Here is a 13,381-nt window from a genome sequence, read left to right on the forward strand (position 1 = left end):
TCAGGGCGCGCATGCGTGTCCGTCCATCTTCCATCTCTACGTCATAGGCCCCGCCCCGTCCCCCCAGGGGACACAGGGGAGCGCAGATGCCCTGTGACGCTCTGGGCACTGTCTACCCGTGCTCCAGGTGCTTGCTGCTCTTCCCAGTGGGCACTGCAGGCCCCGTCACACGCAGCCGCCGCCAGTGTGGGCAGCGCCAAGAACCTTAGGGCCTCCCTCCGAGGAGGCCCCGCCACAGTCTGTCTGGGAAGATGAGTCGGGACGGCTGCAGGGGCTGGAGAGGCGGCAGCAACCCCAGGACCCAGCACGGCAAGGTGGGACAGGGCGCGGAGGCCCTAGAACACCGGCTAGAAAAGTCAGAGACGTCTGAATGGGCCTCTGGTGGTGGTGGGGACACAGATGATGGGGTGTCCTCATGCTGAGTCCAGCGTTGCTCTGAGCAGGAACGCGCCAGACGTTTGTCCAGCTGTCTGCAAGATAAACTGATACACAGTGACCCGAGCTGCAGGGTAGCACCCCGAGTCCTGGGCGGGTGTCCGGGCTGGGTAAATACGGTCTTTCTTGTTTGTTTTGGCACAAAGAAACATCAGAATTCATTAAAAAGTTAACGAAAGGCCGGGCGTTGTGGCGCACACCTGTAATCCCAGCACTCGGGAGGCTGAGGCAGGAGAATCGCTGCAAGTTCGAGACCAGCTTGGGCTACAAAGTGAGCTCAAGGCCAGCCTGAACTGCATAGCGAGACCCTGTCTCAAAAAGACAAAAATAAAAAATAAATTTAAAAAGTAAATGAAAGAAATAAGCAGAAATAAATAATAAAAAAGTTTGTCATGGCCCCTGCTGCTGAATGTGGTCCATGACAAGTGTGTGTTGAGCATTATCTCCTGACAGCTGGAAGAAGGGTGAGTGGGCAGGAGACAGGCTAGGGGTAAAGAGAAGCCTCTTAATTTTTTTTTTTTTTTTTTTTTTGAGACAGGGTCTCAGTATGAAGTTCAGGCTGGCCATGAACTCATGGCGACCCTCTTGCCTCAGCCTCCCAAGTGCTGGGATTACAGGTGCTCCCCTCCCCCACAGCTGGAAGCCTCTTAATTGATCCGTTGATCATTTGATTGATTGACCCAGCAAGAGAGGAAGGGACCAGGACTTGTTGCTCAAACTGGAACCAGACAGGGCCTCTCCCTTAGTGTGGGGACAGCGTCTTGGAGACACAGGAGGCTGGGAACCGCGTGGCATGCGGGGAGAAGCCTCAGAGCGCCTTATCTGTATGTAGCACCGGAAGGCAGCCAGCAATAACCGCTCCTGGTTGGCCTTAAGATTTAATAAGATAATGGAGGCTGAGTCAGGAGGATCGCTGTGAATTCAAGGCCAAGCCCTGGCTGCACAACAAGACCCTGTGTCAATAAAAACAAACAATAACAACAACAACAAGATAAAAAGTGTAAAGCGTCCAGCCCAGGGGTCTCCAGGAGGCACAGGCTCCGCGGGGAGCTGTCCCACCCCACTGGCCCCCACAGTTTCCTTCTGCCGACGCGGCAGCTTTGGGGGCCCTGTCTCCTGGGTAGGGGCAGGGCCCCAAGAGCTGGCACTGCCCAGCCCAGACATGTCACCTGACCACGCCTGCTCCTCCGGGAAAGGAAACAGCCAAATGACAGAGAGCCTGGGCCTGCAATTACGTCCTGCTTAGCGGTGACTCAGGGGCCGAGCCCTGGTCAGTTCCGGAATGTGGGTGGGCCAGGCCGCGTCAGCACACGGCCCCTCCCTCGGAGCCCAGGCCGGGCTCTGAGTGCGGACAGCGGGGGAACCACCTTCATCCCCACCTGGGGTCTGCAGCTGGCTTTCTGGATATACAAGTGACAGCCTGTGACCCCAGCCCATAGATAATGCTTCTGACAGCTTGGTTCGCAAACCGTGCCTGCCCAGACCAGCGGGCAGGGGGCCTGTGCTCACCCCTCCGTCCCTCCTGCTATATCCTGAAGGAGCTGTGTATCCTCGGTATCACATCTGAGGTCAGCCTGGCAGGGGACTGGTGTGTCTAGCGGGCTGGATGCCTGGAAGACGTGTATTTTCCTATCAGGTTCTTTTGTTTGTTTGTTTTGTCCCCCCCCCCCAGTACGGGGAATCGAACTCACAACCTCGCGCTTGCCAGGCAGGCGCTGTGCTGCTGAGCTAAATCTCCAGCCCCTCAGGTTCTTTTTTTGTCGGTGGGGGGAGCACATAGAGAGGATCTTGCTATGTAGTTCAGGCTGAGCTTGAACTCACAGCAATCCTCCTGCCTCAGCCTCCCAAATGCTGGGATCACAGGCGTGCACTACCAGTGAGGCTGTAGGCCTGGATCCCGGCTCTGCTGGTTCCCAAGTGCATGACCTTGGCCACTGTTTCCCTACCCCAAGCCCCACCTTACAGGCTGGGCTGCTGGACAAGGTCATTAGTGGCTCAGTGAGAGAGGGAGCTAAGCAGCCTGAACAGGGGCTGGGCGTAGGTAGTGCTCACCCCTGACCCCCACCCCCGTCCCACATAATTCTGGTGAGGCTGAACGGAGGCCAAGCCGCCAGAGGCTGCAGGAGGCCAGCAGAACCCCGCCAAGGACTCCTGGCAGAAAGATCCGGGCACCAGGAGACAGCGGGCAGGTGCCTAAAAGTCACCTTGGCTCCAGGATAAAACACTCTGTTCTGAGATGCAGCCCACACTGTGAAACAGTACTTGCATACATTTAAAAAAAAAAAATACACTGTTATATCCAGAAAGCAAAAACAAAAACTCTAAGCTGGGCATGGCGCACACACCCAGAACCCCAGCCACTCAGGGAGGACGAGGCAGGAGGATTGCAAGTTGGATCCCAGCCTGGACTATTTAGTGACTTACTGAAAACCTGTCTCAAAAAAAATTTTTTTTTCCAGACAGGGTTTTGCTATGCAGCTCAGGTTGGCCTTGAATTCATTTTGTAGCCCAGGATGGCCTGGAATTTACAGCGATCCTCCTGCCTCAGCCTCCCGAGTACTAAGATTACAGACATGTGCCACCGTGCCCAGAAAAAAAAAAAAAATTAAAAGGCTGGGGTACAGCTCACTGCAAAGGTCCTGGGCTCGATTTCCAGTTTAAAGAAAAAAGAAAATATCTGGGGTGGGTGTGCAGCTCAGTTGTAACCCACTCATCTAGCATGCCTAAGGCCCTGGGTTCTGCCCAGCACTGAAAAAAATAACATTCTAAAAGAGCACGGCCCATTTCAGCATGGTGTTGTGCACTACACAGGAGGCTGAGGCAGGAGGATCACTTGAACCGAGGAGTTTGAGTCCAGTCTTGGCAATGCAGCAAGAAGCTATCTTCAAAATAAAGGGATGGAGGGGAGACCTGAGGACCTGGCTTGATCATGGTTTGTGGGGACAGGAAGTTGGAGGGATCCCATCCCGGGGAGCAGAGAGGTAAGATGTGGGTGCTGTGTGTGGAGGGCGAGGTGGTAGTCAAGCAGGAACCGGAAGTCCACCCAGCACAGCGGCCCTGGGCCAATCTTCCAAACACAGAGATGAAACCTCCGGAGCAGAGTGACGGAGGGGAACCAAAGAGAGGGACACCGCATGAGGCCACTGGGCCCGCGACGGCCACCCGGAAGCTGCTCCTTGCCCTGGCTGGGAGGGGACTGAGAATGGAGGCCATGTGGGCAAGGGTTGGGGTGGCTGGTCTTGCTGTGCCCAGGGCACCCAGAATCGCACTGGCTCACCTCATTCTGAGCGCTGGGGTGTGGACCACAGCCCCCTTGGTTTGTGTGTGTGTGTGTGTGTGTGTGTGTGTGTGTGTGTGTTACAGGGATTGACCCTACTGAGCTACAGCCCTAGCCTTATTTTATTTTTTTATTTTGAGACAGAGTCTCATGAAGTTGCTTAGTTGCCCAGGCTGGGCTTGAACTTACGATCTTCCTGCCTCAGCCTCCCAGAGTTCTGGGATTACAGGTATGTGCCAACATACCCAGCTTTCAACTGCAGTCTTTATCTTCCAGGAGCTTCAAGGATGAGTAAAATAAGGGGGAAGTGAGGCTTCCCAGGCGGCTAGACTGAATCAGCATTGTCCGGATTTTAGAAATAGCTTTGCCATAACTCACAGCCCCTCCCTGGAGTAGTTACAGCTCTGAGTCCATGAAGCCATCACGGGAGCCTTGGAATTAAAGCCTGTCTGTCGTCACCTCACTTGGCCATTGAGAAGAGAGACTCAGAGTTGCTTGTGCACCAGCATAGCTGGGAGGCAGCAGAGCCAGGATTTGTTTTGTTTTGTTTTGTTTTGGTTTGATTTTGAGACAGGGTCTCTGCTATGTAGTTCAGGCTGTCCCTGAACTCACTGTCTAGCCCAGCTGGCCTCACATTCACGGCAATACTCCTGCCTCAGCCTCCTAAGTGCTAGGATTACAGGTTTGCACTGATACAAGTGGCTTAGAGCTGGGATTTGAACCCAAGCTCAGTGGGTTCAAAAGGTAAGAACCTCAAACCATTATGCACTTTATAAGTGAATTAAGGCGGGTAAGGATCTCCAGGCCAGGATTTCCTAACCCCCTCTGAGGTCCCCATAGTGAGGATGGCATGGTCCGGACTGAGGGCTGCTGGCAGGGTGGGGTCCATGCCCAAGGGCCTCAGGGTGTGCCCCTCCGCAGATGTCCAAGGCAGAGAACCCGGCATCCCCATGGTCCTGTGCAGACACAGATAGGACTGGTGTGAGGTCCCCAGGCCTCCTGATCACCAGCTCAGACTCTCATCCTACTCCTGCTCCCTGCCTGGCTCCTCCCCCTCTCCCGGAAATTAGGGGTCATGGCCCTCAGGCGGCAGCGTGAACTTTCGGCACCTCAGCTTCCGGCTGCCCGTGGTCCCAGTGCACCTGTCACCCATGGTGCGGTCCTGCCGATGCAGCATCAGGAAGTGAATAAGGCCTGGCCAGGAGGAGCCGGCACGGCCCAGGGCAGGGTGTGCAGCTGTTCCGTCCCCCCCTCCTGGTGCTGCCCGACACCCCGTCCCCCCACCCCAACATGTGGGATTGAGGCAGGGTCCCGCCAAGTACCGTGCTGGGGACTGTGGGGTGTAGGAGCCTGGACTTTGAAGATGAGGGCATCTATCCATGCCATTCCCCAGCCACACCCAGAGACTTGGGGGGCATGCGTCCTGGTCGCCAGAGGCTTGGTGTGGGGCGGGTATTAGGCTTTCTGCGGTTACATGAATAGCTAGGAGGAGCTCACCTCTACCTTTCCTGCTGTCCCCAGTTTGGGGATCCTCAGGGTGTGTGGGAGGCTGAGATAGCAAAGCAGGCCGGTGTCATAATTAAAGACCCTCCCAGGGCTGGGTGTGGTGACATGCACCTGTAATCCCCACATTTGGGATTGCTGAGGCTGGAGGATCATTTCAAGGTTGAGGCCAGCCTGGGCTATTTGCCTGAGTTCAAGGTCAGCCTGAACTATATCGAGAGACCCTGTGTCCAAAAACAAAACTCCCTAAAACCAACACCAAAACTTCCGCCTGGGCCTGACCCTTAGGAAGGGAGGGGGCTGTGCCGTGAAGAGACATCATAATGTCTCCCCTCTGCAAGCACCCCTCACCTGGGCCCTCCCAAGAGGCCTGGGAGCCTGGGGAGCCCCTGCTCCCCCAGAAGCTCCATCTCACCACCACTAAGGCCTTTCAAGGGTGTTCAAGGTGGGAGATGTCACAGGGTGGAGCGGCAGCCCGAGGCCCCAGGAAGGTGACAGAGGCCACTGTGGTTGGCACCAGGCCTCTGTGAAAGGCTCAGGGGCTGGGGCCACTGCCACCAGCCGACGCTGGCCCCGTGCTCCTCCGTTCTCAGCGTGCTTCTTGACACCTCAGGAGGCTGAGCTGTCTCTTCTCCGGGGCTGCCTCACTACAAGGGATGATAAGTGCTAGGTGGGTTCTTTCGGGGGCGGGTGCTAAGGATGGAACCCTGGGCCACACCATGCTAGGCAGGTACTCTACCACTGGGCTACATCCTCATCCCCTTGTAAAGTTTTGTTTTTGAGACAAAATTGCCTAGACTGCAAAGTTGCTCAGACTGGGCATCCACATGTGATCCTCCTGCCTCAGCCTCTCAGAGTAGCTAGGACACAGGTGAGAGTCCCTGCACCAGCCATGAAGAGCTAGTTAACTGAGGGCTTACTTAAGTCGAGGTAGCTTACACGGAACAGCTCATTGGGTCCTCACTGTAACATAACGGGAGTCTCTTGTTTGTCCCACTTTCTAGATGGGCAAACCGAGGTACAGGGTTTACCCAAAGATCCAGCAGCTAGTGAAGGGGGACTCGAGGTGACTTGCTGCTCAGAGGTCCTGGCGAGCCGTGCAAGGCCGGTGATGACTTATGCGCCCTGTCCCCATCTTCACAAGCCTGTGGGGCCCCGGAGCCTTGTTACCCCGTTTTGCAGACAAGGCGGCGAAGGTGTAAGGACGCCTGAGGTGGCCTGGCCGAAGATGGGGCCGGGCGCAGAGGGCAGACCCTCAAACTGCAGGGCCCCGGTGGCCTCCCCAGCCGCCTGCCCAGCGCTGTGGAATTTGGGGACCTTCCACCCACAACACGGTTCTGGCGACGGCGGCGGCAAGGAGCATTCCCGGGTCCTGGACCCTGGTACTAATACTGCGCATGCGCGAGAGCTCTCCGGTCGCCCTCAGCCCGCGCGGAGCACTGGGAGAAGGGGCAAGCACATTTTGCACGTAGGTATCTCCCAAAGGCCCCGGGACCTGGGCGTGCTGGTGCACACCTGTAACCCCATGTACTCAGGAGGCTGAGGCAGGAAGATTGGAAGTTGGAGGGCAGCCTTGGGCAATGTAGAGAGAGCCTACCTCAAAGTAAAAAAGACCTGTGCTCAGTCATAAAGCAGGCCCTTCTGGGTTGATCTCCATTACTAGGGGGAAAAAAAGACAGCTGTTGGGCTTGGAAGGATAAGAACAGTTTTGAAATGTGAAGTGGAGGGTACAGCTACAGTCAGATGTCCCGTTCTAAGAAATGCATAGCGTTCTTGCCTAAACTAAGATGGCTATCAATGGTGGTGTTACTAAGGAATCTTACTGGGTTTGCCCTTGAATGTTGTGATTGTGCAGTGCACATCCTGTACACCTGGGCAGGAACCAGAGGAGCAAAGACTGCCTGCGGGGAGGAAGCCCTGGGTAAAGTTGGACTGGACAAATGGTTTGCAAATGAGATGCAAACAGGCTGCCTTAGGCCAGGAGCCCCTGGGCCTCCTTTTGTAAGAGGGCAGGGGCTCTCTCAGTGTCCCCAGGGTGGGCAGAGAGGAATAGGGCTCCCCTTGTGGAGGAAGCCCAGGGGAATGGGGTAGAGCCGGCCTGGTCACATCTGGTGGATGGCCACAGTCAGGGCTGGGAAGGTCCCTCATAAAATGACATCTAGTACTTGTTAGCTGGGGATGGGCTGGGGTGAACCGACAGTCAGCCACAGGTCTGTCCAGGAGGGGGCAGCAGAGCAGGAGGTAAGTGTCAGGGGCTATGGGGGCCACTCAGCCGGGTGGGCCGCAAGCCGGCTAGGGAAGCAGGAAGCGCGGTCACAATGACAGCTGTTCTAAAGTGGAATGGTAGGCAGCGGAAGGCCAGGCACCCAACTGGAATTCTGGTGAGCGGAACCCATACCTCAAGAGCACCTGTTTTCTCAATGCCTTGGTGCGTGACGCTGCTATGTCCAGGGTAAGGAGAAGGCGCTAAGCCAGGAGCCGGCCGTGTCCCTGGGAGGCCCCGAGTCCCTGATGAGAGGGAGGAGGCTGCTGGGGCCCGGAAAGCCTGGCCAGGCGAGGGGTGACAGGGGGACCCTGGCCAGGACACAGCCTGGGAGGGACAGTGCAGCCCTAAGGCGGGGGGTGGGGGGAGGCACTTTGGGCTTCACTTGCTAGGTTGCAGGGAGCAGAAGATGCTCGGAGAGGAGCAGGGGCCAAGGGTCCAGCCATTTATAGAGAAAGATTGGCCGGGTGTGAGGGTACATGCCTGTCATCCCGGCAGCAGGCTGAGGCAGGACAATCACAAATTCTAGCCCAGGGTTGGGGATATAGCTCAGTGGCACAAACGCCTGCCTGGCAAGCGCAAGGTCCTGAGTTTGATTCCCAGTACCAAAAAAAAAAAAAAAAAAAAAAGGTATCAAAAAATTCTAGCCCAGCTTGGGGAATTTAGTGACTTAATGAGATCTATCTCAAAATAAAAATTAAAGCCGGGGATATAGCTCAGTGGCACAGTGCCTGCCTGGCAAATGCAAGGTCCTGAGTTCAATTCCCTGTACCAAAAAGAAAAAAAAAAAAAAAGAACAATACAGCTCATATAACAGGTCCTTTAATAATTACACTCTATTTAAACTTCTGATTTGCCGGGTGTGGTGGCACATGCCTGTAATCCCAGCACCCGGGAGGCTGAGGCAGGAGGATTGTTGTGAGTTTGAGATCAGCCTGGGCTACAAAGTGAGCTCAAGGCCAGCCTGAACTGCACAGCGAGACCCTGTCTCAAAAAAGATCCTCTCCCAAAAAAGTAAAAAATAAAATAAAATAAAAATTAAATGAGGCTGAGAATGTAGCTTGGTGGGAAGGCCCTGGGTTCAATCTCCAGTACTGCCAAAAAAAGAAAAAAAGAAAGAAAGAAAGAAAGATTAACCTTGGAGTGAGCAGAAGCCCAGGCCGGAAAGGATTGCTAGGAAGCGGGGTGACACCCACAGGGCTGAGGGCAGGGAGGCAGAGGACAGGCCGAGCCCCAGCCTCCCGCCTGACCCTCGCGTCCCAGCCGCCCCTCCTGTCCTCTCCTCAGAATCCCTCCGCACCTGCCCATGGCTCGAAGACGCCGTCGGGCCAAAAGGTGAAGCCCCCGCGCGCCCCGCTGGCCCGGGCGTGGACGCAGGAGCGGGAGCAGTCGCTGGCGGCCGCCTACGTGCCCGTGGCCGTGGGTCCGCAGGGGCAGCCCCTGGGCCGGCTCCGGGCCAGCTTCTACACCGCGCAGTACGCCAACTCGCTGAGCCCCTTCTGCACCTTGCAGAAGCCCACCTGCGGCTACCTGTACCGCAGGGACACCGACCACACCCGCAAGCGCTTCGACGTGCCGCCCGCCAACGTGGCCCTGTGGCAGTCCTAGGCCGGGCCTCTCCCGCGCCCACGGCCCAGCGCTCCCCTCAGCAGCGATTAAACGTTGTCCGCCTCTGCCCTGGCATCTGAGTGGGTGGCTGCGGGTGGGTAAACAGGTCCTGGGGGTTAGGGCGGGAGGGCTGGAGGCTTAGCGAGCCCCGGCGCCCCCTGGAGGCCCACCTCGGCAGTGCACCCGCAGGGCCGGCTCTTTAAGAAGAGCGCCCCGGGACAAGGACAGGGTGGGGGTCGCGGGGGTCGCGGCCCAGCAGGGAGAAGAGCCTGGCAGGGCGCTGTGGTGTCGCTGGGAGTGAGGGGACAGCCGGTAGCCCTGGAGGGGAGTCAGGCTCCGATTGCGGCCCTCCTGTCTCCTCCCTGCCCTCTACCCGCCACACTTGCCCCTCCCCTGGGCCCGCCCTCCCCCGTGGGTTCCTCGGGTCTGGCGTCCACCCCCGGAGGGGACCCTGCAGCCGGGCACCCAGGGGGGCCGCTGGACCTCTCCCGCCCGGCCCTCCGCGGGATCCACACTTCCGCCCTCCATGGGTGCCCGAGGCTGGGGTGGACCCCGGGCCCCTCCGATCTGGGGATCCCGTCCCCCTCCAGTCCCTCCTCAGGAGCCGAGGTGCCAACGCCTACAAGTTGTGTGAACCGGGGCGGGGATCTGTTTTCTGCCCCAATTCTTTTATCTAGGTAGAAACGTGAGCCGCACTAACGGGACTGGGGAGGCCACTGCCATGAGCCCACCCACCACTCTGAGTGGCCCTCGTAAGACACCACAGTCCCCGCCATGGCTTCAGCCACACGTTCCCTCGGGCACTATCTTATGAAGCTCACGCCCCCATCAGCCAATGATCCCATTCTCTGCATGCCCCTCCCCCTGGAGTACTGAGGAGTGAACCCAGGGCCTTCAAGCTGAGCCACATCCCTAGCCCTTTCCTTCAGATTGCTATTTTTTTTATTTTTTGAGACAGGGTTTCACTATGTAATTCAGGTTGGCCTTGAACTCACTTTGTAGCCTAGACTGGCCTCAAACTCTCAGCTATCCTCCTGCCTCAGCCTCTCAAGTGCTGGGACTACAGGCATGTGCTACCATGCCTGGCTCCTAGCCCTTTGCTTGTTTTTTTGTTCTTTGTTTTTTTTTGTTTTTTTTTTAATAGGGTTTTGCTAAGTTGCCCAGGCTGTGCTTTAACATGCAATCCTCCTGCCTCAGCCTCCCAGAGTCCTGGCATCACATGCATGCACCACCATGCCCAGCTTGGGTAGGTGATATCGTATAAGAAAGACTCTCTGGTCCAATTCAAGACACTCCTGGCTGATCTGATGGACCAAGAAAGCCCTCAGAGGCAGCCAAGCTGTAGGATCACAGGGGCCTGCTGGGCTGCTGGGGGTGCACAGCCCTGGGACTGAGACTGTCCTTTCTCCCTTGGCTGAGTGCCCAGACACAAACGCAGCTCAGGAGACGCCGTGGTGGCAGCTACAGGAGTCTCTGGTCACGGAAGCCTTGAGGTGACAAATGTCTGTGTGTCTAAGTGGCTGACCGGGGGTCACTGGTTTTGCAGCACCCAGAACTAGCGCAACTTGTACAGAGCAAAACCGTGCGGAGGGGAGTGGTGGGGTCTTCCTGGGGAGGGGTGACGCTCACACAGGAGGGCTGGGGTAACCAGAAGGGGACGGAGGAGCCTCTGTCCCCAGACCCCGTCACCTCCACATCTGGGACCTGGGAGGGCTCTGTGGGACGCAGAGCACAGCTGGGCTTGAGCAAATCCCCCAGCATGGATCCCAGCTCCCTGCCCTGGGGCCCTAAATACACTATTTTTTTTTTGAGACAGAGTCTCACTATGTAATTAGTTCTATCTGGCTTTGAACTCACAATGTAGCCCAGGCTGGCCTCGAACTCACAGCGATCCTCCTGTCTCAGTCTCCTGAGAGCTGGTGTTACAGGTATACGCCACCATACCTGACACTTTTTTTTGTGGGGAGGGACAAAGTCTCACTAGGTAGTTCAGGCTGGCCTTGACCTGGTGGTGATCCTCCTGCCTCAGCCTAGCAAATGTTGGGATTACAAGTGTGCACCACCATTCCTGGCTGTAAGCAGGTCTATTTTCTGTGTCTAAGGGCAGGATCAGGAACATCATGAACCCAAAAAAAAAAAACACCCAGGATAAGCAGGGCGCAGAGGCCACAGGATCAGAACAGCTGCTGGCTGGCCACCCATGGGTGCTAAGTAGGATTAGGAGATCGCCAGGTGGGTGGGCAAAGCCTGTCACCCAGCTCAAGGCCCTAATCCGGGGAGCTGCTGTTCTGGGTGCAGGCCCTGCTGCCGGGGCTTAGCGGAGACTTTTAACACCGGGCTCTGGTGTCGCCTAACTCGGGCGCGGCCAGCCCCTCTCTTCTGGTCACTCCACTGGTCCTTTGAGCGCAGAGGTCCGGGCCTCGCCACCCTCGCGGGGCCACCTCTGTGCACCTTGGGCGCCAGCCTCCCGAGGCCGGGCCATGGGCAACGTGGTGGAGGGTAAGTCGGTGGAGGAGCTGAGTAGCACCGAGTGCCACCAGTGGTACAAGAAGTTCATGACCGAGTGCCCCTCGGGCCAGCTCACCCTCTACGAGTTCCGCCAGTTCTTCGGCCTCAAGAACCTGAGCCCCTCCGCCAGCCAGTACGTGGAGCAGATGTTCGAGACCTTTGACTTCAACAAGGTGGGCGAGGGAGCTGCCTGGGGTGAGGAGGAGCTACAGGGACCAGGGAGTCCCTGGAAGAGCTGCACTGTTTATAGTGATTTAGGAGCCAGATCCTTCTTTCCCTCCGTCCTTCCTTCCCTCCTTCCTTCTTTCCTTCCTTCCTTCCAGTACTAGGGACTGAACCCAAGGCCTTTACATTGAGCACTTTTTATTTTTTATTTGAGCCTGGGCTGGAACTTGAAATCCTCCTGCCTCAGCCTCCCAGAGTGCTGAGATTATAGGCATGCACGACCACACCTGGCTAGGTAGGGAGAATTTTAAGAGCAGGGATTTGATTTATCCATTGTTCATGGAGCAACTACTCTGCTGGGGAATTAATTGGATCCCGGCCCTGCCTTTACTTCTAGGGGGAGACAGAGGGGCCTACAAAGTAGACACATCAGAGAGAGGCTCTGTCTCAGTCTCTCTGAAACAAGTGTGACACTTCTAAGGGGGTCGCTGAGCACACGGCGCTGGTGCAAAGGCCCAGGCAGCTTGAGAAGACGAGGGAGGAGGGCGGAGAGCCGCGCTGGGCTGGCCTGGGCAGGGCCACCTTACCCGGGTCTCCCAGGACACTCTGTGGACGCTGGGACTGGGGACGGGCAGGGTTGCCTGGTCACTGAGGGCCAGGACACCCCGAATCCAAGCACCCAGGGACCCAGCTCATCTTTCGTCGTGGGAGTCTGAAGGCCACACGGTGGACAGGCTGTGACCTGGCCGTGTTGGGTGCGTCCTCCTGAGGAGCTGGAGGGGGTGGGCAGGGGAGTTTGAACCCCGTCTCCTCTCTCAAGCACAGCTTAGCCACCTGGTCGGCCCTGGTGGGTGGCGCATTGATTAAGATACTGGGTTTCAGTAGTACATCTTCCATTTATTTGGAGCAATTCGGGCAGATATTGTGGTAAAGGAATCCAGACCCACAAGCCAGGTTCCCACCCCGCTGTCCCCTCACCTGGAAGGTGACATCAAGTGGTGCCTGGCCTTGTGCCTCTGGGGACAGCTGGGGCCACACAGCTATTTTAAGCTCCCTAATAGTGGGGCTTAGTGGGCAAAGCAGATTATGGGCTTGGAGGTTTGGAGTCCTCACCTCAAGGGCAGCATCCGGGTCCCCAGAGCTTTTTTGAGGGGCAGCAGGGTGGGGCAGAGATCAGGAGGGATAGTGTCACCATGCTGGACCTCAGTGCCTTCAAGGGGACCATATGCCTTTAATCCTAGCTACTCAGGAGGCTGAGGCAGGAGGATCTCAAGTTCAAAGCCAGCCTGGGCGATTTAGACTGGCCCCTACCTCTGCATTTCTAACTCTCGCCAACCCCTAGCACTTCTCATCTTTTTTTTGTACCGGGAATCAAACTGAGGACCTTGTACCTGCCAGGCGTGTGCTGTGCCACGGCTGAATCCCCGGCCCACTGCGCTTCTGATACTATATTTTCTTTTTCTTTTTTTTTTTAAATTAAAAAAACTAAACAATGAAGAAAAAAAATCAAAACAACACAAAAACAACAAAAATGATACATGACCTTCAAAACAAAATGATAGGAATTAACAATGGTTGCTATGTTACATACTGTTGTCTTTTTTTTTTTTTTTTTTTTTTTT

The 13,381-nt window shown here is 56.4% G+C and overlaps 1 protein-coding gene across 2 annotated transcripts in view; it reads left to right on the forward strand.

Moving 5' to 3' along the window:
* Window positions 1–5,389: 5,389 nt before the first annotated feature.
* Guca1a (guanylate cyclase activator 1A (retina)) overlaps window positions 5,390–13,381 on the forward strand; it is a 12,088-nt gene continuing 4,096 nt past the window's right edge. Inside the window, exon 1 of one of the 2 annotated variants that reach the window (XM_013516787.1) lies at window positions 5,390–6,683. In XM_013516787.1, the coding sequence (XP_013372241.1) occupies window positions 6,327–6,683 (357 nt within the window). In that variant the 5' untranslated portion in view covers window positions 5,390–6,326. Of the gene's footprint in view, window positions 6,684–10,927; window positions 11,768–13,381 lie in introns of those variants that run through there. The other variant, XM_005389716.1, reaches the window with a different exon arrangement.

Source organism: Chinchilla lanigera, unplaced genomic scaffold (genome assembly GCF_000276665.1).
Source record: "Chinchilla lanigera isolate Chin_1 unplaced genomic scaffold, ChiLan1.0 scaffold00036, whole genome shotgun sequence".
Lineage (NCBI taxonomy): Eukaryota > Metazoa > Chordata > Mammalia > Rodentia > Chinchillidae > Chinchilla > Chinchilla lanigera.